Consider the following 27,933-nt stretch of genomic DNA (forward strand, 5'->3'; position numbering starts at 1 on the left):
AAATCCCGGAATGGACGGTTGTCTTAATTAAAACAAACAAAATAATGAACTTTGATTATAAAAATATACTCGACCGTGATTCAAAACCTCACCTACCATCTGCTGCTGCAAAAACGAGCTCGGTGCTCATATCTCGGTGTAAAATTGCGTTTATTTGTTTTATTTAAAATGTTTTATCACCATTTTGCCATTTTTTTGCCTCACGTTTGGATGAAAAAAAAGGTAAAAAGTCTGTCTGAAGAAATTTTGAATTGTGAGTTGGGTGAAAAATAAAAAATGTGCATTGGGTTGAAAATTTAAAATGTTCATAAGGAGTTTTTTAAAATGTACATTCGAAAGAGGAACACAAAATTTACTTTTTAAGCCAAATTTTAAATTGTTATTAAAGAAAAAATTAGAATTTTTCTTTAGGTAAAAATTTTTAAATGTGCATTGGGATAAAATGTGAAATTCGCATTGGGTCAAAAAATAAAAATTTGTATTGGGTTGAAAATTTTAAAATGTGCATTGGGATAAAATGTGAAATTCGCATTGGGTCAAAAAATAAAAATTTGTATTGGGTTGAAAATTTAAAATGTTTTTTTAGAAATAATTTAAAATTTTCCTTTAGATAAAAATTTGCATTGGGATAAAATTAAAAATTGGCATTGGGTCAAAAAAAAAATTTCTATTGGGCAAAAAAAAATGTCGAATGCATTAAAATCTTCTGCTAACGGCAACTTTCAATATTTTTTTGTTCTCTTTTGCTCGCATACATGACACGAATTGTTTGTTGAAAATTTTTTTTTGTCGTGTGGATGCAATTTCACCTTTGACCTGAACTGTGCATCGTATGGTATGTCATTCAATTTTATGTGCGTATTAAGGCTTTTATGATAACTCGCTTGCTTTATCATTTTTCATTAAACATACACCTTTTGCTCGACGCTCTTTCCATTTTACACCCGCAACACAACAAGGACGACGAAGGATTGCAAACATGCCATAAAATACCTGATGAAATTCTTGGAATTGCATCGTTTGACATTTTTTAATGTGTGCATTTCGGTTGGTTTCCGTGATGTTTTAATTGAATTTGTGACAAGAACTCCCCCGAAAAGTAGCGTATGTGGCATTTTAATGAAAAACCAAAGAAAAATTTCATTATGATAGCGTGAAAAATTAATTTTGTAACCTTTGACAATAGAAAAGTTAATTAAATTAAGTACATTAGACCGCTCCAAAAATTTTTTTGAACTTTTTGTCCCATGCTTATTTCAAAAGTCGAAAATTTAATGGGGGCAAAATAAAAAAAAAGTTGAAAATTTCATCAAAATTGAACGTTTTTTTCAATTTTTCAAGAAATTAAAAAAAAAAACAAATTAAAGAATTTTTAATTTTTATGAAATTTCGTACTGAAAATTATTTTTAGAAGAATTTTCTTCTATAAAAATAATTTTTCGAAAATTATTAAACTTATGTTTTCAAAATTAAAAAAAATTATAAAAAAATTATTTTTGAAATTTTTAATTTTATTAATTTAATTTTTTATTAATTAATTTTATTTTTTAATTTAATTTTAAATTTAAAAACAAATTTTTATTAAAAATTATTTTTTAATTTTTTTTTTCTTAATTTTTAATTTAAAAAAAAATATGAAAAAAATATGAAAAAATTATTTTTTAATTTTTTAGTTGAATTTTGTATAAAAAGTATTTTAAAAAATTTTGAAAAAAAAGTTTTTGGAACAAAAAGTTAAAAAAAAAAAAATTTGGAGCAGCCTTACTCCCAATTTTAACACGAACCGTAAATTACACGAGTTTATGTTGATTATCTCTAAAATATATTAAATAATAGTTTATTTACATATAATTTTAATTCAATTAGCGATATGGATGCGATTTTTCGGGAATTGCCGCTTTTCATGATCCCTGAAAATTGTTTTTCACATTAATTATAGTGTGTAGGCATTGTTTTGTCTATTCATTAATTAGATTCCAGTATGTAAGTATAACTCTTTTTTATTGTATTTTAAATGGCTAAAGGTCAAATTTCGTCATTACACGTTAAAATTGAACTTTACACGTGAAATTCCTCATATTGAACTGCGCGTGTAACCAAAAAGGACATTTTTCCAACGGATTTCATGAAAAAACGAATTTTGAAAAAAAAATTTCTGAGGAGTATCAAAACGTGTAAAATTTGGAAACATGCTAATTCGCAATTGAGACGTTCGAAAGTGAAAAATCAATAAATCTCGGCCATTTTGTGCATCAAAATAAAGGAATTTCGTTCCGAAATTGAGAAATTACTCCTTTTAATTACAGAAAAAGTGACAAAAACGACAAAAGACAATAATATTCATTCATTAAATATCAGGAAATGTGTTGAAAAGTCAAAATTTACATAAAAATTTAGAAAAACAAATTTGGTCCATTGAGAAGAGAAGAGCAGCTGCATCCATCCGAGATAATAATAAATCATCAAACAAACCGTGAAATCTAAACAATTGTAAACAATGTCTGTGGCAACGGATGAACGAGCAATTTACGCCAAACTCGAGGCAATGAAAGATATTCGAGCAAAAACGGTTCAACTCGAGAAAATCAAGCTCCGTATTGTACGTGAAGTTGAAAATGGGGATGCTGAGGAAAAGTGCCTTGCCGAATATCGACGCGAATTGGAGCTTTTGATGCAGGAAAAAATGAGTCATGTCGAAGAATTGCGACAAATTCACGCCGATATCAATGCTGTAAGTGATTTTTCATGAAAAAAATTAAAAAATTTCAAAAATTTTTTTTTTAGATGGAAACTGTCATAAAACAAGCAGAAGAAAGTCGCCAACGCAGCATTCAAATGGCTCAACGTTATCACGAAGACTTTGCTCCGCTGAAAATGGAAGTTGACACGATGCGTCGTGATTATTTGGGTCTCGATCGTCTTCCGGATTTGCATGAAGAAGAGGGTTCTATCATTGCGCCAGAGTAAGAATTTCTTTTTTTCTCGAAATGACATGAAAAATTTAATTTTTTTATGTTTTTTTAGTCGCTTTCAGAATTATTATTCGTCAAAGTCGTCAACAATTCCGTCTTCAAGTTATTCTCGACCTCCGTTAACTTCGCATCCGATCGCTTCAAATCAAGAAAATCCCGTTCAACTTCCGCCATCAAATGCAGGATCAGGATTTTTGCCTCCTCCGGGACCAATGAGATTGAATAAGCCGCCGGAAATTAACAGATTGTCGACTCAACCGCCCTCGATTGGAATGGCTCATCCTACGTTCAGGTCTGATTTTAATGTCAATTTGAGGTGATTTTTTGTTTTATTTTTTTTATTATTTTTTTAAGTTGCTTTATGAATTTTTGTGTGTTTTTTGTTATTTTTGATAATAGAATTTTTAATTAATTTTAAATAATTAATTTAATAATTTAATTTTTTTAAATTTAATTTTTACAAATAAAATTATCAATTTAATTAAATTAATTAATTAATTAAAAAAATTAAAATTATTTAAAAAAATTAAATTAAATTAAATAAATAAATTTTAATTAATGAATTTAATAATTTAATTTTTTAAAAATAATTTTAATTAAAATAATTAATTAATAATTTAAAAAAATTAATATTATTTTTAAAAAATTAAATTAAGTAATTCATTTTTTTTAATAATTTAATTTTTTTTAATAATTTTAATTTTTTTACGTTAAATTCTTTTTTAAATTCATTTTTAAAATAATAAAAAATAACTTTTTTTTAATTAAATTCACAGACAACAACCCCCGCCGATGAAATCTTGCTTGTCTTGCCATCAACAAATCCATCGTAATGCTCCAATTTGTCCCTTGTGTAAAGCCAAAAGTCGTTCTCGCAACCCGAAAAAGCCAAAAAAGAAGGAACATTAAACGAGAATTGACTGAAAAACGAACGCATGAACGAAAAATGGACAGAAAACGATCAAACTTAGTACTAATTTTTTTATTCAACCTACTTTTAAGATATATAACCCCCGTAGAATTTAGAAAATTAGCTTTTAGGAAAAAAAATGTCTCAATTTTGAATTTTTCAGTATTTTATCCCACAATTTTAGTACTTAAGATTTTTTTAAATCATTTTTTTTTATGTCAGAAGCGAGTCTTCTGTTTTATTTTTAACAATTATGTAACTTTTTGATGTACGAAAAATATAAAAAATATTTAGAAATTAAATTTAATTTTTTTTCCAACTTCTTTATTCTCTCAGAGAAATTTTTCTACAATTTTCTACCTTTCTTTATACATTAAATTCTAAATTCTTAACGAAAATAATTAGAAAATACTGCGAAATTACATTTCGGGATAACGACAATAAGAAGACAACTCGATGTCATCATTAGGAATCCAATCTTCTCTCAACGAGATTTTGTGTTTAGCGTTATCGACCTAAAATTTTCAAATTTTTATGAAATTTCATGAAAAAAATTAAAAATATTCAACTTACATCTCTCAGCACACGAACAATATTGCCTCCAACGAGCTTTTTAATCGCAATATTGCCCCAAAGTCGATCTCGAGCAAGTTCTGCGAGCAACATTGGATAAATTTTCGGAGCGCTACTCAGTCCAACATGATCTATTCCGGCGATTGCTCTCACATAGTTGATCATGTGAATGGCTTCCTTCACTGTCAAAAGTTTATCGCCGCATTTTTCGACATTTAACATCATGATGCCTCCGTTTTGGGACATGGCGCTCATTATGTGATCGGGAATGGAAGCTGTGGCATTGCAAACACCCTGCGGCGAGGCGTTTGAGAGCAATAAGGGAGCTTTAGCAGTGTTTAGAGCAACCATCATCGCTGGTTCGGACAAACGGGAGATTTCAGCAACCATTCCAAGACGATTCATCTCGTGCAGCATCGTTTCTCCGAACTCTGTGAGACTCGTGGGAGCTGATTCTTCGACGAAATGATCGGAATTTGCCTAAAAAATTAAAAAGAAAGTTGAAAATTTCATCAAAAATGAACGTTTTTTTGTCTATTTTCATAATTTTTAAAAAAATTAAAATTTTATTTTTTTTTATTTTTAATATTTTTTAAGCTTATGAATTAAAAATGTTATTTTTAAAAGAATTTTCTTCTAAAATGTTTTTTTTTTTTAATTTTTAATATTAATTAAACTTTTTTTATTGAAAATGATATTTTGACAAGAATTTTCTTCTAAAAAAATATTTTTTTTAAATTTTTAATATTTTTTAAACTTTTGTATTGAAAATGATATTTTTACAAGAATTTTCTTCTAAAAAATTTTTTTTTTTAAATTTTTAATATTTTCAAGAATTTTCTTCTAAAAAAATATTTTTTTTTAAATTTTTAATATTTTTTAAACTTTTGTATTGAAAATGATATTTTTACAAGAATTTTCTTCTAAAATTTTTTTTTTTTAATTTTTAATATTTTTATTTTTTTAATAATAGATTTTTATTATTTTTTGAAAAAAGTTTTTGGGACAAAAAGTTCGAACAAATTATTTTTTTAAAAAAAAGTTAATTTTTCTACTTACAAATGCACTTCCAGCCCATGGAGTTGTACACGAAAGAGCTGTCAACGAAGCAAATCGCGCGCCAAGCGAATAAAATGACCGTAAAACGCCCAAAGAGCTTCCCAACGAATGTCCTTCGAGTCCCAAAAGTACAGAAACCATTCCATCAGCATGTGCGACATCCATTTCGTCCGCACTTTCGACAATTCTCATGCCAAAGTTATTACTCACAGTACGTCGTGCCAAATCGATGCCTTCAAGCGCTAATTGCACCGCATCCAAATGTTGGGCGCCACACGGCACTTTAATAGGCCACAAAATCGCTCCAACCATATTTTCCTTAACCTCCTCGTAACTTTGTGTGAAATTTCCCTCCATATTGGGATTCCAATAACCTTCGACGAGCGGCGCTTCGTTCAAAAGTCTCCGAATAAACGCGAGTCTCGCTTCCAACAACGACGACGTTCGCAGCTGAAGCGTCAATGGAATTATCGCAATTACGACAAGCAGTAACATCAACACGCCAAAAATGGCGATAATCTTTCGGGTGCGAGATTTGCGTTCGGGCGGCACCGGAGTATCACATTTCTTGCTCTGAAACGAGTGCAGCGAATGGACACTGCCATTTTTCATCTTTTCAATGGGAAATTTTGTGATTTCGGGCAGATCCAGTTCCGAGATGTCTGTAAATACGAAACATTGTTGTTTGCAGTGCGCCTGATGCAAGTAATTCTCCTTCATTTCGAGAAATTCGTGATTTGGCACGGAATTCATGATTGTTGCGTGCTACAAAGAAGCTGAAGGTCGATGAAAAAGTCGAGAAAATGCAAAAATTCGAACGTTTTTCGGGATTTTAGTGATTTTTCACTTGCACAAAGGGAAACTTGTTGTTCATTATCCTGTTTTTACGAACTTACTGACAAAACTTTATCGATTTTTCACGAAAGCTGTGTACGTTTCTATACCATATATACGCTCGTACGTGAAAAAAGCTTTTCCTTTCCTGTTTTTCAAAGACAAAAATCGTTGGCATTAAAATTTCATCAATTCAAGTAAAAAAAATGCATTTTTTATACTTTTAAGCACTCACTTTGATTTTATTTGCATTTTATATCTCTTAAAGAGTATTTTTCATAACTTAGTTATTGTTTAGTTTTCTTTAGTGACGTTCGTTTTTATATCATAGAAAACATTTTGAAACACATTCTAATTGAAATTTAACCGAAACAGCTCAAAAAATCTACAAGGCGAGCAAATTTATCTAGCATAGAGTAAGTTTTGTATAGTTTAGCGTTTTTATCAAGAGGCAGTTCATATCGTATCAATAGCATTCTAACATAACTTTCCTTAATTTAATTAAAAATTATTTTTTTTTTATTTTTAAAAAGCTTGATTCACAAATCAACAAGTGCTTAACTTTTCTTAAAAATAGTTTCAAAATTCATAAGATTTTCAATTTAAAATAAAATATTTTTTTTATGCAAAAATTAGATTTTTAACATAAAATTTAGACATTTGAAGCAATTAGGAAAAATGTTTCAAATTTCTTTCAAATTATTTTAACAAATTTTATTTCTGAAAAAAATAAAAAAATGAAAATTAAGAATTACCGATTAAAACCGTAAAAATTTGAAAATCGCCTTTTTGCTAATTCAGATCACAAAAGTCAGTTTTTAATAAAAAAAAAAAATAATAATTTTAATTTTAAAAATTTAATTTTTAAAAAATTTTTTTTTTTTTGACAAATTTTAATACAGAAAAAATTCAAAAATTCTTTTAAAAATTAAAAATTACCGATTAAAACCGTAAAAATTTGTAAATCGCCTCTTTGCTAATTCAAATCAGAAAATAAAATTCATGAAGAAAAAAATATTTAAAAATTTAATGAAACATTTTTCCACAAAGCTTCAGCTTAATTCCATTAAAATTTCACATTTTCAATATTTTACAAGTACTTTCAATATTTCTTGTATTCTATTATAAATATTTGTTTTTATATTTAACGAATATCGATGAGTATGAAAAAAAATTTAAACCTAACTTTTTTACTTGATTGCTTATATTTTTTTTTTCGAATTTTTTCAAAGTCTCTTCACATTCTAGTTTTTTTCTTCAGGCTTTCTAAATTGGGCTAAGATATGTATCAAAACTACTTCTTCTCAACAATTTTGTATTTATTTATTTATATGGACGACCCTTTTTCCTTTTCTTCATGATTTTTTTCAAACTCATCGATATTCGTTCAAATTTTTAATTCCATTCAATAAATACTTTTGTGGCTTAATATATTTTATTTTTTAATATTTGATTTTTTTTTCTGCAAATTAAATTTTCATAACGAACTAATTTAACTTTCGATTAAATTTGTTACGAACATTTACATTTTTTTATAGAACATCAAATTTTAATGCTAAATATATGTTTTGTTCTTTTCCTCAGTGTTTTTTTCTTTGGTTTATTTTTTATTTAGTGCTTACATTTATTTTTGTATATTTTCATATTTAATATAATTCATTGTCAGTTTTTTTTTTTATTTTTAGTCAAAATTTTGGAATAACTTCTTTTTGTTTAGTCGACAGCCAATGGACAAATTTCATCATCTAAATGCCCAACACACTCGATCGATGGATGATGTCCCGTTTCCCACATTCCTGGACCGCAGCGTTTGCACAAATTCGATAATGTACACGGAATTTTCGGAAATTGTCGAAATTGGTACAATAGGCCTCTTGCTTTTCGGAGAATCAGTTGTCCATCCATGTACATCGCTAAAAGAAAAAAAAATTTTTTTAAATAATTTTTAAAATTTTTTTTATTTTATTTTTTTTTTGTTTTTTAATTTTTTTATTTTAATTTTTTTTATTTTAATTTTTTTTTATTTAAATTTTTTTTTTTTTTATTTAAATTTTTTTTTTGAGATTTTTTTTGAAAAATTAAAAAAAATCTGTTACCTAATGAACTAAAATGCAGCAACATTTCATCCGTTCGTAAATCTTGAGCGATTACATCGTCGGCGTATACTGCAATAATGGCGAGACACAAAAACAGATGGAAATAGTCCGTGAGATAATTCGACCAACATGCTTCCCACATACGAATTGCAACAGCTTCGGTGAATTCTCGTTTGAAACATCTAAAAAATTGATGAATTACGTTAAATTTTTCATCTTTTAATACAAAAAAAAATCCTTACAATAAAATCCATCGATGGCAGAAAAGTAATTCCATTGCGTCATTATGTTTTTCCATATGTGCATAAAATTTGGGAACCATCAATCTTATTAATTCTCTCAAATATCGCTGTAAAATACAAAAAAACTCATCAATTTCAAAAATTCAACTAAAAAATCGAAGACTTACGAGATTTTTGTCGATATCATTGTCCGTTGGAGTACACACAAAAATTGCTTTTCGCATTAAGCCAAAGAAGCACCAAAATGCTTCGGATTCATTTTTGATTTCGCACAACACGGGAGCAAGGAGATCACTCATGCCTTGTGTATATCTGAAAAAAGTGAAAATTTCAAATATTTTTATTCAAAAAATGTTTTTTGATACTCACGCCATTCCGGGATTGTAAAAAGCGTAATTTAGCAAAATATTTTTCATTGTCTCGATGTTTGGGTTGTCATCGCCTGCAAAGAAGGGATTGCCTCGATCTGTTCGAACGACGTCTTTTTCGATGACACACTCGACAGTTCGCCAAAAATGAGCTCTTTCCTCCGGAGACATTGAATATAAACGACGACGGTTTATTTCTTCGTATTCCTAAAAAATTAAAAAAAAAATTTAGAAAATTTTTAATTTTTTTTACAAAATTGTAAATTTTTATAAAAAAAATTTTTTGAGAAAACTTTTAATTTTTTTTAGAAAATTTTTACCTAATTTAAATTTTTTTTAGCAAATTTATTTTTTTTAGAAAATTTTTATTTTTTTTTAGAAATTTTTTAATTTTTTTTTTTAGAAAATTTTTAATTTTTTTTACAAAATTGTAAATTTGTATAAAAAAAATTTTTAATTTTTTTAGCAAAATTTTTTTTTTTTAATTTTTAATTTTTTATTTAGAAATTTTTTTTTTTTAATTTTAATTTTTTTTTAGAAAATTTTTATTTTTTTTTAGAAAATTTTAATTTTTTTTTTAGAAAATTTTTAATTTTTTTAAAAATTTTTTAATTTTTTCAGATAAAATTTCTTACATTTTTTCTTATATCCGCAAGAGCAACTCGTTCATCAAAGGTAGAATTCGTCGAATAACAATGCAACAAAAACGGCCAAACAGTTTTTCTCAATCCTTTTTCCAAACCGCCGAAGAAAACGCATTTCCTTAACAACAAATCGTCTTCAATTTGCCCTTTGTCGTTCAATAATGTCCCATAAAAGTAATCTGTCGTGATTTTACTGACTTCTCCTTCATCCGGATGCATTTCGGACTTTTTCACTTCGGGACGACACACCATAAATTGTCGATACGGCAAATTTGCTTCGTCTGTTCCGGGTGCGAGTTTGATATTGTGCAACGTACAATGCCATTGATGCAAAACTTGTGCCAAATGATCCAATCCGCCATAATGGAAATGCAAAATTTTGTATTGCGACTCACGTGACGCGATAACCAATTGTCCCGATGTGCAACTGTCATCGTTGAAAAACAACCGCAATGCTCGCATTTGACTCAAATCAACGGAAAATCGTCGACATTTGGTTGGAACTTTTTTCGTAAAGACAGGAGACCCGGATGTACTATCGGGAAATGCGAGATTATGTTTGTAGGCGAGCAATTCGGGTGACATCCACGTTGGATCGTCAATTGTTGCCGTTGAATCGAGCGATAATGAACGTACAAATTTTTCTCCGTTGGTTGAAACGACGCCGGGCATTGAATCGGTATTCTGAATCGTTGGATTCGCAATTGTAATGTTGACAGTAACGGAATTTTGTTGAATTAATTTTGGGCATTTTTCATCGCCGTTCGATAAAAGAGGTTGAAGTTCATTTTTCAACTCTTTTTCTTCGGGAGATTCAATTACGGGAACATTTGGCTCATTAGCGATGATAATTCCTTCGTCAACGTCTTCCATATCAACATTATCCGAAGCAACGCCAATATCTTCTCGACTCATATCGTTACTCGTACTTGCCCGATCGCTATTCGAGCCGATACTGATGGTTTCCGAATAATCAGAAAAGTTTACGGATTTTGAATCTGACAGCTGTTCCGACTTTAGTTGTTCGTTATACGCTTCGATGAAGGGATTTGTGCTATTCGGCGAGATATATTGCCCGATAATGTGACATCCCGTTGTTGAACTCGTCGAATCTTCGCTTATCGTACTAATTGTCGAACTATTTTTCAGGAGATTTCGTTCCTCGTTTGTGGCTTTCGACCATCCGCCGTTACTTTCAACGGATTTGCGGAGCGTCGAATTTGGGATCCAGGTGAGTAAAAGTGTGGGGCGCTTGGCATTGTTGTATTGGTCAATGAAAGTTTTCGTCGTTACCGTCAAATAGCCCGGATAATGCAAGATATCGCTGTCTTGTCGAACAATTGTCGGAGGATGAACGCAAACGTTGTTTTTGCTGAAGAGCATCTCATTGTCCTCGTACATCATGTCGCTTTGATTTTCCGTTTCGTCATAGCCCAAGATGTAACTGGATGCCCGTTTGAACATATTTACAAGTTGAGGCATTTTTGTTGTTGCTCTTTGAGACTTTTACCTGAAAGAAAAAGAAAAAAATATTATTTATGACGCAATTTAAAGTTTTTTCTTTGATGTTAGGAAAACAATTGACTCATATTTCAACTGAAACTTTTTCTTTTGAACTTTGATAACAATTTACCTCTGAATTTATTCAATTTTTGCAATAAAAGCCCATTTAATGTCGTTTCTCGAACAATTTCTCAAGTATTTTTTGACAACAAACAATCAAAACACAAAACAGCTGATTCATTCAAATACGAGACATATCCCCTCTCTTTTTTTTTGTACATCATTCATGCTCTCTATTTTATATTTTATTTATATTTTTAAATTTTTCCGGAAATTTTAAGCTCTTTAATTAATTTATAAAGTTTTTTCTAAAAAAAAAATATTTTAAAAATAATTTAAATATTTTTAATTTTTTTTCAAAAATTTTCCCCTTTTCTAAATATTGAAATCGATGAAAATTTCACAAACAAAAAGCAAATGAAGAATTAATATAAAAAAATTTTAAATGAAATTATTTAGTCGAGTTTAATACCGTATTTTTATGCATACCTATAAAAATACAAATTTTTGCATGGTGAGTTTTGCGTTTTGGGAATGCAATTGACTTACCATTAATTTTTCAAAAAAAAAAATAAAAAATAAAAAAAATGAAATTTTTGATGGAAAATTACATGAAAAACCCTTTTCCGAATTTTCTCCTTCAAGATTTTCATTTTTCACAAACGAAAAATGCATCTTAAAGCTGAAAGGCATTCATAAAAGTCCTTATCAGCTCAGCATATAACCGCATTTTATTCATAATCATGTTCTGTTTATGAGAAATTTTTAAAAGGTGAGTTTTGCGATATTGGGATCGTAACAGACTCGCCAAATATTGAAAAAAAATTTTTTTTAAAGTAAAAAAAAAAAAAAAAAAATAAATAAAAATTCTTATCATATGTTAGTCACATGTGAATTGAATCGATAGAAATTTCCCCTTCGTTTTTGTATTCGTATCATTCACTAATATAATGTTGTTGAATGAAATGTATATACATTACGAAAAAATCATTCAAATACAGCATAATACCGTATTTTTTTATAGACCTATAAAAATACAAATTTTTTACAGGTGAGTCTTACGGTAGAGGGATCGTAACAGGCTTACCAAATTAAATTAAATTAATTAAAAAAATTATTAAAAAAATTAATTAATAAAATTAAAATAATTATTTAAATAAATTAAATTCATAATGAAATGAACAAAATATGAAATTCTATATTAAAAATTTTTCAATAAATTTTTTATTTGAAAATTAAATAAAAATTTTTATATTAAAAAACTTAATTTTCTAAAGCTAAATTCAAGCTTTTCCTGAAAAGGCTTTTCCCCTATTTGGTAATACAGAAAATTTCACAAATACAAAAAATGTTAAAAAGAATAGATATTCAATAAAATTTAGTATATGTTACAATACTAAAAAGTCAAATAATTATAAACTTTTTTATAAACATTTTCCTACTATTTTTGTAAGGGAAAATCTGGCTAGATTTTCTCTAAAATTTCAAAAGAAATTTTTTCATGATATAATTCAATGATAACAATTTCCCCTCCTTACTCATTCCAAAAAATTTCGCAAATATATACAATGTTGAAAACAAGAAATATTCGCTTTGAATTAGTATAAGGTACAACACTAAAAATTAATAAATATAGATCCTTTATATTTAAATATTTTTGTAAGAGTTAATCAAGACGGATTACCTCTGATTAAGAAATTTTTTTTGTAGAAAAAAATGTATTTAGTTTTCAGTAAAATTCAATACCAATTTTCTCCTCTCTCACAAAATTTCACAAACACAAATCGTATGTGAATAAAATAAAATGTTCAATGAGAAATGTAACATTTTATGAAAATCAATATAAATTTGTAAAAATCAAATTTTTTTTATTTCATACTTTTTAGTGTAATTTTTGAATGGAGCAGCTTCGGATAAGTTGCTCTTATATATCACGTTGAAAGAAAAGAATCAATTGCTCATATAAGAGAAGTCTGTAAAGTTTGTTTAACGTTTCATGGAACGTGTAAAGAATACTCAAAGTTTGGTTTTGTATGAATTCTTTCGCACTCATTGAATGGGGATTTAATGGAAAACTTTCTTCGATGGATTTGTTTTAGAGAGGAAAGTTTGAGATTAAGATTTAATGGTTTGGGATGAGATTTGTGGTTAGTTTTGTAAGAGTTTGAGAATAAAGGCTTAAGATTTTAACTTTTTTTTATAAAAATTTGTTATCATTTGTCATTACTTTATTTTTTGCCATTCGAGTGACTCAAAATCGTTGAAGGAATTGACAAAGAAGGAATTAAATTAATTTCAGAATCTATTCATTGAAGGCAAGCATTTCCCCATTACTACATATTTACATTGAAAACGTCGAGCTATCACGAATTTTCCTGTAATCAACATATTTCGAATGCTTAAAGACAGCAAACCATACACATGATGCACTTAGATACCTCGAAGGGCTTGGTTTTCGCTTCGTTGATCATAAATTTGATATTTAGCAAATTTTCTTTAAGTTATGTTTCTTCAAATCTTCTTCTTTCTTCACAATGCAGATTGTACAGGGCCTAAAATCACATTCATCTCTCATTTTCGATTCAGAAGAATCATGAGGTTGGTGTTGCATACGATCTCAATTTTTTCTTGTATAGTTGCCTTTCATGGATCTCCTCGGTTGTAATTCCATATTTTTCTTGTTTGCTTTTCATTTGGCGGATCCATGTGTTATGAGCCTATGTTTGTTAAAGTCCCTTCAAAAGTTTATAAAATTTTGTTTGTAACTCAAGTAAAGTCAATTCATGTAAATTATTTCGTTGGAATAAACCATTTTTTGCATTAAAATCCGTCTTTAATTCCGTCTCGCGAGCTCAATTTCCTTGAAACGTCAATTTAGTTAAGCTTTTAATGTTACCTTTCTCATCTATCTTTTCTTTTGTAAATACTTAATGCTATGAGTCAACACAGATAAGATAAGCGAAAATTCACGTCTTTCTAATAAATTGAAAAAACATTCAATTAAGCTTGTTCTGTTTTACTTTTTTTCGTATATGCGAGTTTAATAAGCGGAAACTCATTCCGAAGTCACATATTGAATTCATAAAATTCCATTCAACACAAGAGAATAATAAAAAGCAAGAACAAAAAACTACTGATGATAATAATAATGAGAGAGAATACTTTTCTATCTATATATTGGTACATCATCAACACAGCAGCAGCACGAACGGATGAATGAAGATGAAATGGAATAACACGGGAATCGTGTTTTATTTTGTTTTTTGTTTCCTCGAGTACATTTATATTGCGAGCTAGCTAACTTAATCAAAGCTAAAACAGGTTTAAAAAACTTTTCCGGAATACTTCGTATATTTCGTCAATACGATGTTCATCGATCGCGTATGAAATGTCGATCGCGCCTCGATCCATTCAGATATTTTTAAATTATTTTGTGTACAACTATCATGAATAGTTTATTTTTGCATAGCCTTTACCTATGATTTGCCCTTTTTTCGATTTTTTCGGGAAAAAGCATAAGGTTGAGGGCCAAAAGTCTCTTCTAACTTTTAGGTAAATCAGTATTGGCTTAAAAAAAGTTTTTTTTTGTGCACAAACTTTTACGAACTTTGACATTAATCAGAAATTCACATCAAATTATTGCCAAAAACCATCTAAAAGGTTGTCATGTCGTGTTAAATTAAATATGTTTCATACAGCGTGGCCAGTTTTGTGTTTAAGGTATCCTGAAGAAAATTTGAAACCGTTGGAGCACCATCAAAATATTGAACAATCCAAAAATTGATGGAATTTTTTCTGTTATTTTTTTAAAGACATGTTGACGAACGAACAAAAAATTTGAAAAAATTTTGAATTTTTTTTTTTAAATATTTTTTTTTGCTGTTTTGTTACATTTTTATTTGCAAAACTTTTTCGTAAAAGCGAAATCTAATTTTTTTTTTGATAATTTTTTTTTTCGAAATATTTTCACTCATTTCACGAAGATTCTCTTTCACGTTTCCACAAGATAACTGTATGCGAAGAAAATGACAAAACAATTGACAAAAAAAAATCGATATTTTAATTGAATGTGGAAATTTTTGCTTTTAATGATAAATTTATGAGTTATTGTTTTCCCTCTTGACCTTTTTGGCGTGTTTCTATTCAATTTTTCGTACGTACCTTCGAAATGTTTACACTAATTTTACTTTTTTTTTTTGGTTCTCAAATTTTTTTTCAATTAATTTTTCTCGTGCTACTTTTTTGTTATTTCATTCTCTTCGATTTCTTCATATCTTTACACTTTTTTCGAGGATTTTTTGATTTTTTAGCACATTTGGTTGCGATTTTATCGTTTTAATTTTAATTATCACGTTGGGAGAATGCAAAATTTGATGGAATACTATGAGGCGATTGAAAGTTGTGAAAAATTTTTTACATCTGACATTTCAATTTGGTATTTTTGGTGAGTTTTCCATCAAAAAATGGTGAACTTGCGTTGTAAAGCGATACTTTGACGTTACGGGCGATTGCGTAGAAGGAAGTAAACAATGCTCGATTCCATAGCAACAGGTGTCTTGATTGTATTATCATATGTAGTAATGTTGACCATGACATTATCTACAAAGAAAATGTAAATTTTTAGAATTTTTATCAAAAATTAATTAAAAATTGCGATTTTTAGCCTTCTTTTCGCGTGTTATTTTACGAAATCCCTGATTATTTGTCATCAAAATGTCTGAACTACATTTTATTTTTAAATATAACTAATACGAGTAGGTAAAAAATACAAACTGATGTACTATAACTAAGTCTTGTCCATTGACCGGAGACAAAAAGAGTGAGTCAAATTTTGGTAGAATCAATTCTAACGTATGTAGGAGTAAGAAAAAAAAATTAAATTATAAAATAAAGTAAGCGTAAAATTATTTCTTTCCGAATTGGTTGCGTTCGGCATAATCCATGATCATATTGAGGTTTTGTTGCAATATTTTAATGTGTTCGAGCGTATTTTCGTCGAGTTTCTTGATGAGTTTCGGATCGACAGAATTCATTTCTGTTGGTCGAATCGACAAAACTCCATCTGGCACGGGGATATTCACGTTGGCAATTTCCTCAGAAGCTCTGTAATTAAAAAATTTCAATAAAAATTGAAAAATTTTAGAAAAAAAATGACTTACGAAGAAGAAATTACGGGACTTCCGGTAACTGAGAACACGGGTTCTCCCATTTTAGGTCTTCGGAGAATCGCTAATGGCATATTTGGTTGTACTTTTGGCGTGATGAGACCAATCATGCGATCGACACTGACAGTTTGGGGTCTTGGTTGTAGCGGAGTGCGATATTTGCTTCTGTGAAATAAAAAAATTAATTATTTTTTTATCATTTTAGGTCGATCCAAATGAAACTCTAAAATTTTTGAAATTAAAATGGGAGGGCAAAAAAAAAAATAAATAAAAAATTTTAAAAAAAATTTCGAAAAATTATTTTTCGAGAAAAAATTCTTGTAAAAATATTATTTTCAGTAATTGTAATTTTTTTTAATTTTTTAAAATTTTTTTGAAATTTTTTTTGAAATTTTTTTGAATTTTTTTTTTTAATTTTTTTGGAATTTTTTTTTAAATTTTTTTGAAATGTTTTTAAAAATTTTTTTTGAAATTTTTTTAAAAATTTTTATGAAATTTTTTTAAATTTTTTTTTGAAATTTTTTTAAAATTTTTTTTAAAATTTAAAATTTTTTTTTCTAATTTTCGACTTTTGAACTATTGAGTTTCATTTGAATCGACCTTATTTAGAAAAAAAATCAAATTTACCGTGACATGTGTTGCGATTGTGTTTGTTTCAAGGGAGTCGCGCGTTGTTTTGCCTTATTGCTCATCAGCATGGAATTGCCCATCATTGAATTTCCATGATTTCCGATCATTGGAGTACGTGCCACGGGAGGATCAGCCGAACGACTTGCTCGTCGAGCTTTTGCCACAGCCGATGCTAAAGGTCCCATGGGGCGTCCCGCAGCAACAGCACTTCCCGGAACAATCGCCGCTGGATCTGCACTCGAACGATTGCTGTTTGTGCCATCCTCTGTAAGGTATCCTTTTGAGATGACGTTTTTGGTTCGGAGAAAAGAGCGGAAGAAAGCACGAAAAGAAAGAAACATGCAAAACAGACACAATTTAGACCATCTCCAATGTTAGTTAAGTGTTAAATTGGTGCAAAAAGCGTAATATTGTGAAATATTAGAACACAAAACATTAAAAGAGACTTACCTTCATCATGACTTCTTCCTCCGGCACGTTTACTTTTGCGCATTTCTTCGACAATTACACTCAAAGATGCCAAAGTCGACCCCGAACTTCCATTTGCACCCGTTTTATTAAGTCCTGTTTTGTTCAGGTCGGCAAAAGTTCGTGCCTCAGCTTCCCGCAATTCTCCCAATTTCATTTGAAGGATGTTTTGAGGCGTTTTTGTGCGCAAACCCATCATAATTGTCTCAATTTCGCTCAAAGCTGTCAAGTATTCCGACTCGCAATCGTTCAAAAAGGCATCAACTACGGAAAAAATCATTATTTAACCGCGAAAAAAGCTAAAAACATGAAAAAACTTACCAAGCTCATCATATTCCCGAAGCTTGGCTTCCAATTTTTCCTCTGCTGTGCTCATGCGATTGCGTTTCGCCATTCCCTTTCGACTAACTTTGGTTCGTGGCATCGTGAATTGCTATTTGGAAGCTTTTATTCCAATTAAAAGTCAAGATTTCAGATATTTTTCGCTTAAACACTCGATTTTTTGTCTCTTCAATGGATGACGGTTGGAAATCTGGCGGATTTTCTTGAATTAGCGTGGCAATTTATCATTTTCATTCGTCTCAAATTGACGTGAAATGTCAAAACAAAACTGACATTTGACGCCATTGATTAAAAAAATTTAAGTTGCACTCATTTTAACCAATTTTTGTCCCTTTCTGTGTTTTAGAATAGTTCAAAGTGTGCTAAAAATACTCACGGATGTTAGATCCATAACGAAACGTAGGAGATTAATCCCGAACGCCATTGGAGATCAACTTATCCGAAGAAAAAAAATATCAGGTGAGAACTTTACGAGATTCTGATTTAATTTTAATCATTTTTCAAGATTTTGTGACGTCGTCGTGTGAATTTTAATGTGTGCACAATCACTTATAATTGTCGTACAATGACCTCTAATTAGCAAAAGTCGATTTTTCTGAACATTTTTGCGGAAAACGGAGATTTTTCTCTTCATGCTTCACAGAATTGGAATCAAAACAAAGACAAAGAAGGAGTAATGGTGAAATTACATCGTAACCGACTTCTTTAACGGATCTTATCTCGTTGTATGGGCGACACATGCATATGACTCAGTTTTGGTCAATTTCGGTTATCACAGAGAAAAAATGGCCTTGAACGCGGTCAATGATGTGTTTCGACGTGTTTGATGTTTTGGTTTTTGTTTATACGATGTGTCGTTGAACGAGCGTTGAATGTGAATGCCGACTAAATATTTGCTAAATTTATATTCAGGTATGTAAATTGTTGTACATGGGTCGATTCGTTCAGCGAGCTGCAGCTGATTATTGCATTACTCACCTGTTTTGTCGTATCTACGGGAGGTGTGTCTGCTTTTCGCGCGTTACGTTCATGCGGAATCTCTTTGTTATCATCGCGTAATGTGTTCAATGTGCGGAAATATTTGCTACCTGCAAGGATTGTGAATAAACAAAGAAATTTTTTCTACCTGATGAGTCATTCTTGAAGTTTTTCAATGGAATTAATTTTTTTAATGCGTTTCATTATTTAAATTGAAAAAACTTTTAAAAAGACGAAAAAGATTTTTCAAAAAAAAAATTTTAAATTTTTTTTTTAATTTTTTCCGTTTATTTTAAGTTTTCTTTTTTCAGTTTAAATATTTCAACGCTTAAAAAAATTTATTAATTCCATTGAAAAATTTCAAGGATGTCTTTTATTCAAAAAAAAAAAAAAAATTGTCAATTTTCATTAAAAATTTTTAAATAATTTTTCGAGCAAAATATTAATTTAAAAAAAAAATGTCAAAAAAGCTTTTCAAAAAAAAAATTTGAAAGTTGAATTTTTTTAAAAAATTGCTCAAAAAAAGTAAAAAAAAAAATATTTTTTGAAAATTTTATTTAAGTTGAAAATTTTTAAATAGGGTTTTGTTAGTTTTTAATATTATTATTTTTTTTTAAATTTTTACAAAATTTTCATTAAATTGCTTTTATACAAACACAAAATCAAAAAAAAAATTTTTTTTTGAAAATTTCATTTTTAATTCTAATTTTTTTTTTTGAAAATTTCATTTTTAATTCAAAATTTTCAAATTAGGTATTTATTTTTTAAATTAAATAATTAAAATTTTTATGTTTTTTTAAATTTAAAAAAAAAAATTTGTGGGTAAATTTTCATTAAAAAATTTTAATTTTTCTCACAAAATATTGACAAAAATTTTTTTTATAATTTTTTTAAAATTGAAAATTTTCAAATAATTTTTTGTTAATTTTAAAATTTTAATTTTTGATGATTTTTTTCAATTTTACAAAATTTTTTTTAGGTAAATTTTTATTAAAAAATTTTAATTTTTCATACAAAATTTTAAGTTAAAAAAAAATTAGCAAAAAAAAAATTTTTAAAAGGAGTTCTTGAAAATGTTTCTTTTAAAAGTGAATTTTTATGAAAAATTGCTTTTGAACACAAAGTGAAATTTTTTTAAATAAATTTCATTAATATTGAAATTTTTTAAATTTTTTTTAGTTTGAAAAGTTAATTTTTTATGATTTTTTTTCAATTTAAAAAAAAATATTTTTCAATTTAAAAAAAATTTTTGTTTCAATTTTTTTTTTAATAAAATTTCGTTTTTTTTTCATTTCAGATATTAACAAACAATGCCTACTTACACATTAGACGAGCTGTTATGGCGTCACAAAGATCTCTTCCTCGAAGACTTTGACTACCGTGATATCCGCTACGATCGCAGCAATCCTTTTTGTCACACGGAATCCGAGACAATTTTACGTGAAGAAACGCGCGCCTTGCAATTCGAACGCATGTGTTTCATCATCAAGTACCAAAAATTCGAACAACGTGATTTAACGGAAAAATTCTTGGAAGTCCTTCAACTAGATTACAGTTGGATCGCTTTACGTCTTCGCGAATCATGCAACGGCGATCCGCAAATCGAACAATACCGCACCGCATTGTATCGCAGCGACATTCCAAAGACGGGCGACTTGTTCGTGTATCGCCTGCGGTATTTGTGGGACGTGCAACAAGCTGTGAAAGCGCTGAAACCCGAACATTACCTCATACTGAAGAGCAAAGTTGGTTTCGGCAAGAAATGGATTGCCAAAGACTCGTGTGCCAATTACAGTGTATTTAGTGTCATGCAGAACGACGTGTTCTGGATCAACTTGAACAATTGCGATAATGACGAAGCCATTTACGAAAAACTTTTAAAACTTCGACTGATGCTCAACAACAACGATATCGATTATAAAGTGCAATCTGTGGACACGGAACACACCGAACACAAAGTTGACAACCTAAAACGGCAACTTCGCGACATTTTAACGAAATATCACAAACATTGCTTGCTAATATTGTGCGGTGTGGCAACGATAAAAGTACTTAAAGCCTTCGATTTGGGCTGCAAAACGCTCGTAACGACCAAAAATATGGAAATTTTCTTCGAAACCAAATCCTCGTTATATCGTAAAATCGATATCGATAAGGGATTTACGCGAGACGAGGCAATGTTACTTTTTCACAAAGCCACGAGGATGCCAGAGGGCGATTTGCATCGACACGACATCGCAAGTCGCATCTATGAAAAGTGCAAAGGACATCCATTCATCATTTCAAGCATCGCCAAGAGCTTTTACGATCTCGAACGAAGTTATATCAAAGTTGAGGACGGGCAATGGCGAGATTGGTTGAAAAAACTCGACAATTATCAGATTGAAACGTACGATAATAAGGAAAATATCGAAAAAATCATCGGACAACTAAAGCCAGAACATCAAAAACTGTACGAATCATTGTGCGTGTTCAAAAATGACGCGAACATTTCGTTCAAAGTACTCGAAACGTATTGGGAAAAGAGCGAAACGGAAGTCAAACACATCGTAAATTGCTTTCACAAACTTTCCTTGATCGAATTGAGTCAAGTACGATGTAACGAATGGAAAAATTCATCTCCGCGACGTGGTTTGATCCTAATTGACACTTCTAAAAAAATATTTGTCTGTTCCCTGCATTTCATCTACTATTCATATTTGCGGAAAAAACTGACTCCCTTGGAAATTCGCGAAATGAACGAAAAACTGGTCAAACGATATGGCGTTCATGCTCTCGTCAGTGATCGAAGCGAACCCAAAATGGTTGACATTCCAGACGATAATTACTTTTACTACTACATCGGGCATCATTTGTTGGAAGCTGAAATGTTCGATCTTTTCCCAAAACTTTACTTCGATTTTGAGTTTTTGGAAGGAAAAATACGAGCAACAGGCCTTCCAAACACTCTCGGCGACTTACAAATCTACGTGTATCAAATTGCAGATGATAATTATCAAAGACAACAATTACTCCATGGCTTAATGGAATTTCTCCTGTCAATCGAAGAAATTTTACTGAAATCGCCGGACACGTGTTTGCTGCAATACGCCTTCAACTCAAAAGATTCCATCGTCAGTAAAGAAGCTGAACGCCAAATTTGCCAATACCGCGATCGGGTGTGGTTCAGAGACTCAGATCATTCACACAAATACCGCCAAATAGTACAGTTACCTGCTTCCACGAATATGGTTAAATTTTTCAACGATCCCAATGCGGCATTGTCTGTTATTAACAACAACATTATTTTGTTGAAGGATCTTTCGTTGCAATATCCCGTTAATAGCACGCAGTTCATAGGACACGAAAGCAAAGTCAAACAAATTGAAATATTGGATGATGAGTATTTCGTGTCGTTAGATGAAGCGGGGCATATTCGTCTTTGGAGCATCAAGAACACGCCTGTGAGTAAAAGAATAAATCGGGAACGAAATGACACCCAAAATGGCAATAATAATCCTTTTCCATCGCCGAGACAGAGGAATTACTTGAGCTTTGATGGCACCCATGCATTTAACGAGTATCCGGTTTATGTATGGAAATTGCTGTGTAATGTCAAATGCATTCATTTCAATGATCGACTTGGATATTTACTCGCTGCAGATAGATCGGGCATGGTATTTGCCTTTTTCCGCGAAAATAATACCCTGAAAATGCATAAACTTATAAAATTTGACACGAAATTGGGAGATTCTATCCATTCGTTGGTTTACATGGATAAATCGGGATATTTGGTTGTCTTAAATGACTTTGGAATGGCTTCGTTTTATGACATGCACAATTTCAGTCTTGCTAAATTGACGTCCGCGTGGATTTATGTCGGAGAAAAACCAATAGGATTCCATTACAAAGAAGATAATGATGGAACAGTCATTTATTGTGTTTACCAAACGAAAGTTTTCTTCGTACGGATCTTTTTTGCCGATCGTCGAAGTGTTTTGGAGCATCAAATTATCATGACACATGATATGCATGAGACTCAAGAAATCTTGTGCAGCACAATGTCTGATGATAAGAACTTTTTGATGCTCGGGACGACGAATGGAATCAACATTATCGACATTAATCGTGGGTCATATTTGCCGTGTCGTAATTTGAACGACGAAATTACTTCAATTGATGTTTTTACGGTAGATGACACCCGTTTGGAAAACATTCTTATCTCGAGTACGAGAAAAAATGGGGATTTTGTGACGTTACAGGCGACAACAAAAGGCGAAAATAGCATTGAATGGGCGAATGATAGAACGTCGTCGCCTTCCGTTAATATTCAAGACTTGCAAAATCCAGATCATTTGAACAAATCATTAATTGGAAATACCGTTTTCGAAGTACGATGCGTTGGAGATGATATTGAACTAATATTGCCTGACGATCAAAATAGGGTTCAACTGAGAAAAAGTCGAAATAATTTCAAACCCTCGTGTACTCATGCACTTTCATCTAAGGTAACGGCAGTCTCAATGTCATCGGATTGCGTGTGGATTGGTTGTTGCGACGGCAAAATTTATGAAATTAAAGATGTTGATTCGATGGTACCTGACAGTATTCGATACAAAGATGATCATATAGTGTATTTGAAATGTTTCGACAAACTCATGTTGATTGGCACGAACAATTATTATTATATTGAAGGAAGTAGACCGGAGATTCACAAACGTATTGCGACAGCTATGGAGATTGATAATGAAGGAACTGTTGCTGTTATTCACACAGATTGTTCAATTAATGTAAGAATTTTTAAAAATTTTAGGCCGAAAATTTTATTTTTTAAATTATAATTTTTAAAAATTTAAAAAAAAAAATTTTTTAAAAATTTAAATTTTTTAAAAAACATTTTTTTCAAAATGGGGCAAAATAAAAAAAAAAGTTTTGAAATACTTTTTCATAGAAAATGAAAAAATTTAAACAATTTTTGGTCGATATTCAATATTTTACTTGTTTTTTTTTATTTCAAAGTCAAAAATTTAAACAAAAAAATTTCGTTAAAATAATTGTCAAAAAAATTAATTTTTTAACAAATTTTAAAAAAATAATTTTTTTTAAAAAAAATTATAAAAATCAATTTTTTTTTTTAAATTTGTAAAAAATTATTTTTTTAAAAAAATTTTAAAGAAGAAAATTCATGTTAAAATACGATTTTTAATACAAAAATTCTTCACAATTGAAATTTAAATTACTTGAAAATACATAAAAAAAAATCAAAAAACGTTAAATTTTGATGAAATTTTTAACTTTTTTTTTTATTTTGCCCCATTTCGAGGGGTATGGGACAAAAAGTTCAATAAAAAATTTTCGAGCGGCTTAAATTCCATAATTTATTTCTAAAAATGATTTTTTTAGGTATTTAACGCACGAAAGAAGATCATCAGAGAAAACATAGAGCTCCAAGGAGAAGATTTTCGTTCAGCAGCTGTTTCCAAAGACAACTACTTAATGATGGGACTCAAAAATAACCATATCTACGTGAGTTTTTGACATTTTTTTTGTCTTTGTAGATATTTTTTATAAAATTTTGAATTTTAGGCCTTCAACTTACCATTTCCCGAAGAAACCAATCAATATTTGGATTTTTGGACTGAAATTTCAACACATCGTGGCCTTATCAACTGCATGGCGCTTTCAGCAGATGCTTCAATTCTCGCCGTCGGATTCACACACGGCACAATCGAAATAATCAAAATTGAAAAATCAACTCCGCCATCATTTTCCGTCATTGAAACATTAAATTGTCGCGAATCCGTAAATGATCTTTTGTTTTCGCCATGGGTTCCGGATACGAACGCAAATATTCCCATCGTCTTAGTTAGTCTTTCGCAAGAGATTTCCTTTTGGAATATCAATTATGTCATTAATAATCCGTTTGAAAAAACGCAAAATCGCCCCGTGATTCGTCGATCGGGTCGTTTCCAACAACCAAATCCCGTTATGAGTCCAAATCGAAGGGAAAATTCTCTCAGTGCTTCCTCACGTTTCAGTTTCAATCCAATCGTTGACAATTTGTGGCAAAATAAACGGGGATCCTCCGACAAGCCAGAACTTCTTGCGTGTCTCCGATTGTCGGGGCAGGCGGAGAAAATTGTCGCTACCGAGGATTTCCGACAATTTGTCACGGTAGATAATGAGGGGGAAATTTACCATTTGAGACTCTTTGATCCATCGACAAGTAGTCCCATTATGCCATACATCTGACAATGGGACTTGCTTTTTTGTTTTTTACACATTTTTATTTTGAGATGCGTACACGTAACATATGGCTGTGCAAAATCCGTGACAACAACGCAACTTTTTACCATTTTCATGTACGCATTAGCTGCACAGTTCATAACCATGAGCATTTAAACAACGAACAATCCGTAGATTTTTAAGAAAATATTGTGAAATTTTTTTAGCAACTTTTTAAGACTTAAATTTTAAGAAAACTGCCATATGAACATGACAGGAGATGATTTCCTCTTTTCAATGGTCACAAGCATTTAGGCAAAATTTTTAGAAAAATTTTAAAAAATTCTAAATTTTCCGTCCATAATTTTTCCTTTTTTTTAGAAAAATCCTTTCCTCTTCCATTAAATCTTAAGTTCCTGAATTTTATGAAACGAAAAACTATTGTGACCAATGTTTGCTCAATTTGCTACCCTATCGGCGAAATAAGGGGCAAATTAGCCCCTTAAGAGGTAAATTTGACCGCTTAAATGAATAATTTGACCCCTTAAGAGGTCAACTTAACTCCATAGGGGTTAAATTGACCTCTTTGAGAGGTTATTCTGACCCCTTAGAAAATTAATTTGCCTCCAAAAAGGTCAAGTTGACCTTTCAAAGGGTCATAATAAACTCTTAAAGAGGTCAATTTATCCCCTTAGAAGATAAATTGACCTCTTAAGGGGTCAAATTTACCTCTTCAGGGGTCAAATTTATCTCTTTAGGGGTTAATGTCACCCTTTTTCGCCCACAGGGTACTTATCCTATTTTTCTTATTTGTATCGATTTTATACTTAATTTTATGTTTTTATCCTAAAATACCTTGAAATTCTCCAATAAATAAATTTAAAAAAAAATAGTTAAAAAAATCAAAAAATTGCAATTTCAACTTTATGAAAAAAAAAGTTTAAGATATTTGAATTTAACAAAAAATTTAAAAAAAAAATATAAATAAAAAAAATACAAATTTTTATATAAGATAAAGAGATACTGTGTTAAGATATTAAGACAAATTTTTACAGTAATTAATGATAAATAAAATTTTTCTACCATAAATACTTAACTTTTGTACTTTCACAAATTTCAGATTCTTATCGATTTAGAAACAATTAAAATGCAAAAGTTTTCTTTCAAAGTATAATCTTAGATAAAATTTTTTACTAACAACGCAAAAAAAAACTACAATAATACTTTCGACATCTTTTCTATCTTTTACGCAGTTAAAATTAATGTTTGTTTGCTCACCGCTAATATTGACTCAAGTGGCAATATAAATATTTGATGATTGAATATACAATAGAAAAAGATAGACGAAGACCGAAGATGGTTACTTAGTTTCTTGTCGACGAAAAAAATAACACAAGAGATGTCGAAAATTAGAGTTTATGTGAAGTAACATTTTTTTTATTGATGATTGTGTAATCGAATTGGTAAGTCAATACTACTGTTATTTTTTTCAAGAGTGTTTCAGGTCAATTTTTCCTTGTTTTTACGATACTCGTGAGACTTTTTTTTCTTGACAAGTAATGAATTTAAAGTTTACCACACTCTCTGCATTGATGGAAATATTGGCTGTTTTTCTCACAAGAAAAGGTCATAAGACGTCTTCTTTCGTACTTCGTACAATCATTGTGTGTTAAATATCGTCCTGTAATGAAAAAGGGAAAAGAGATAAAGAAACTTTGGGAAAACTTTTAGATGTATACGGAAAAGTTAAGTGTTTGGAACAGAGTCGTATACTTTAGCATTATAAAACTAAAAATCGATTTGTTTTGATTTTGAAGAAAATTTATCAAAATTATTTTGAACGATAAAATTTAATTTTCCTCTTCGATAAGAAAAAATTTTTTTTTTCTAAACTCAACTCGAAATTATTTAAAAAAAAAAAAAAATTTTTTTTTTAAATATTTTTAAAAAATATTTTAAAAAAAAATATTAAAAAAAAATATTTTTAATTTTTAATTATTTGCTCTAAAATATTAAAAAAAATATTACGTCTCAAAAAAATGTTTCATGGAGAAAAAAAAAAAAATTTAAAAAAAATATTAAAAAAATATTTAAAAAAATATAAAAAAACATTTTTGAAGTTTTTAATTTCTAACTCTATTTATATTAAAAAAATAATTGTAAAAAAAATAATAAAAAAAATTATAAAAAAAACAAACTATAAAGTATGAAACAAGTCAGCTTACTTTTTTCTTAATTTTTATAAATTTTTATTTTTTTATTATTATTTTTTAAAATAAAATAAAATGAAGTTAAAAACTTCAAAAATTTGTTTTTTTTTTAAATTTTTTTTATATATTTTTTCTAAAACATTTTTGTTAAAATATTTTCTTATTATTTCTTATTTATTTTTATATTATTAAATAAAATATTTCATTTTTTACAAATTAATGATAAAATTCTAAAAACATTATACATTTTTATAAAATTTCAAGATTTTGAGGTAAGAACTTCTATTTATAGATAAAAATTATTATAACTTATGAGAATTTTGTCGGATTTTTGACATAATGTATGAATTAATATTATTACGTTTATAAAAAAAATATTTTCGTCCGATAAATTTTAATCTATCTCCATCCCTGAACTTCTAAGACAGAAATTTTAACTTTTAATATGTGTTCTCGTCTTTATAGTTACTTTGTATAACTACAGAGGAGACATTTTAAAGTTATCTCTGAACTTTTTCATCTTTCTCATTCTCTATTTAATTTAACACTTGCAACAAATGAATGGTTTCTTCCATAGAAAGATACGAGACGAACAAATATTTATCTTCATTAGAAAATTTCGGATCGTCACTTTTCAAACAATAACTTGACAATGTAGCACCTTTTCTGATTCCG

The 27,933-nt window shown here is 29.4% G+C and overlaps 5 protein-coding genes across 9 annotated transcripts; 2 read left to right on the forward strand and 3 right to left on the reverse strand.

Moving 5' to 3' along the window:
* Positions 1-2,241: 2,241 nt before the first annotated feature.
* LOC134836842 (zinc finger C4H2 domain-containing protein) lies at positions 2,242-4,149 on the forward strand. 2 transcript variants are annotated; one of them, XM_063852084.1, is made up of 4 exons: positions 2,242-2,731; positions 2,785-2,963; positions 3,025-3,288; positions 3,749-4,149. In XM_063852084.1, exons 1-4 carry the CDS (start codon positions 2,498-2,500, stop codon positions 3,879-3,881), a joined length of 810 nt encoding a protein of 269 aa, XP_063708154.1. In that variant the 5' UTR covers positions 2,242-2,497; the 3' UTR covers positions 3,882-4,149. The 2 variants fall into 2 exon arrangements, with proteins under 2 accessions (XP_063708154.1, XP_063708156.1); XM_063852086.1 differs by having other exon boundaries at positions 3,025-3,264.
* Positions 4,150-4,203: 54 nt separating this feature from the next.
* On the reverse strand, positions 4,204-6,394 carry LOC134838235 (dipeptidase 3). Its single transcript, XM_063853722.1, has 3 exons — positions 5,515-6,394; positions 4,456-4,935; positions 4,204-4,397 (listed from the first exon to the last, which is right to left on the reverse strand). The coding sequence occupies exons 1-3, from the start codon at positions 6,265-6,267 to the stop codon at positions 4,302-4,304; spliced, it is 1,329 nt and encodes a 442-aa protein (XP_063709792.1). The 5' UTR covers positions 6,268-6,394; the 3' UTR covers positions 4,204-4,301.
* A 1,589-nt stretch (positions 6,395-7,983) lies between these two features.
* LOC134835682 (TBC1 domain family member 16) lies at positions 7,984-15,531 on the reverse strand. 2 transcript variants are annotated; one of them, XM_063850605.1, is made up of 7 exons: positions 15,423-15,531; positions 9,690-11,208; positions 9,056-9,261; positions 8,854-8,998; positions 8,687-8,793; positions 8,445-8,626; positions 7,984-8,261 (listed from the first exon to the last, which is right to left on the reverse strand). In XM_063850605.1, the coding sequence occupies exons 2-7, from the start codon at positions 11,178-11,180 to the stop codon at positions 8,062-8,064; spliced, it is 2,331 nt and encodes a 776-aa protein (XP_063706675.1). In that variant the 5' UTR covers positions 11,181-11,208; positions 15,423-15,531; the 3' UTR covers positions 7,984-8,061. The 2 variants fall into 2 exon arrangements, with proteins under 2 accessions (XP_063706675.1, XP_063706683.1); XM_063850613.1 differs by lacking the exon at positions 15,423-15,531 and adding an exon at positions 11,332-11,394.
* A 434-nt stretch (positions 15,532-15,965) lies between these two features.
* LOC134838396 (borealin-like) lies at positions 15,966-18,041 on the reverse strand. Of its 2 annotated transcripts, none has more exons than XM_063853918.1 (5): positions 17,846-18,041; positions 17,507-17,788; positions 17,054-17,321; positions 16,421-16,591; positions 15,966-16,364 (listed from the first exon to the last, which is right to left on the reverse strand). In XM_063853918.1, the coding sequence occupies exons 1-5, from the start codon at positions 17,946-17,948 to the stop codon at positions 16,166-16,168; spliced, it is 1,023 nt and encodes a 340-aa protein (XP_063709988.1). In that variant the 5' UTR covers positions 17,949-18,041; the 3' UTR covers positions 15,966-16,165. The 2 variants fall into 2 exon arrangements, with proteins under 2 accessions (XP_063709988.1, XP_063709987.1); XM_063853917.1 differs by having other exon boundaries at positions 17,054-17,333.
* A 105-nt stretch (positions 18,042-18,146) lies between these two features.
* On the forward strand, positions 18,147-26,084 carry LOC134838265 (uncharacterized). 2 transcript variants are annotated; one of them, XR_010162349.1, is made up of 5 exons: positions 18,147-18,325; positions 20,142-23,613; positions 24,227-24,349; positions 24,410-25,185; positions 25,942-26,084. XR_010162349.1 is itself a non-coding variant. In XM_063853758.1 (4 exons), exons 2-4 carry the CDS (start codon positions 20,155-20,157, stop codon positions 25,073-25,075), a joined length of 4,248 nt encoding a protein of 1,415 aa, XP_063709828.1. In that variant the 5' UTR covers positions 18,147-18,325; positions 20,142-20,154; the 3' UTR covers positions 25,076-25,933. The 2 variants fall into 2 exon arrangements, 1 of the variants encoding a protein (XP_063709828.1); XM_063853758.1 differs by lacking the exon at positions 25,942-26,084 and having other exon boundaries at positions 24,410-25,933.
* The last annotated feature ends 1,849 nt before the right edge of the window (positions 26,085-27,933 follow it).

The sequence above is a fragment of the Culicoides brevitarsis genome, chromosome 1, assembly GCF_036172545.1.
Source record: "Culicoides brevitarsis isolate CSIRO-B50_1 chromosome 1, AGI_CSIRO_Cbre_v1, whole genome shotgun sequence".
Classification (NCBI taxonomy): Eukaryota; Metazoa; Arthropoda; class Insecta; order Diptera; family Ceratopogonidae; genus Culicoides; species Culicoides brevitarsis.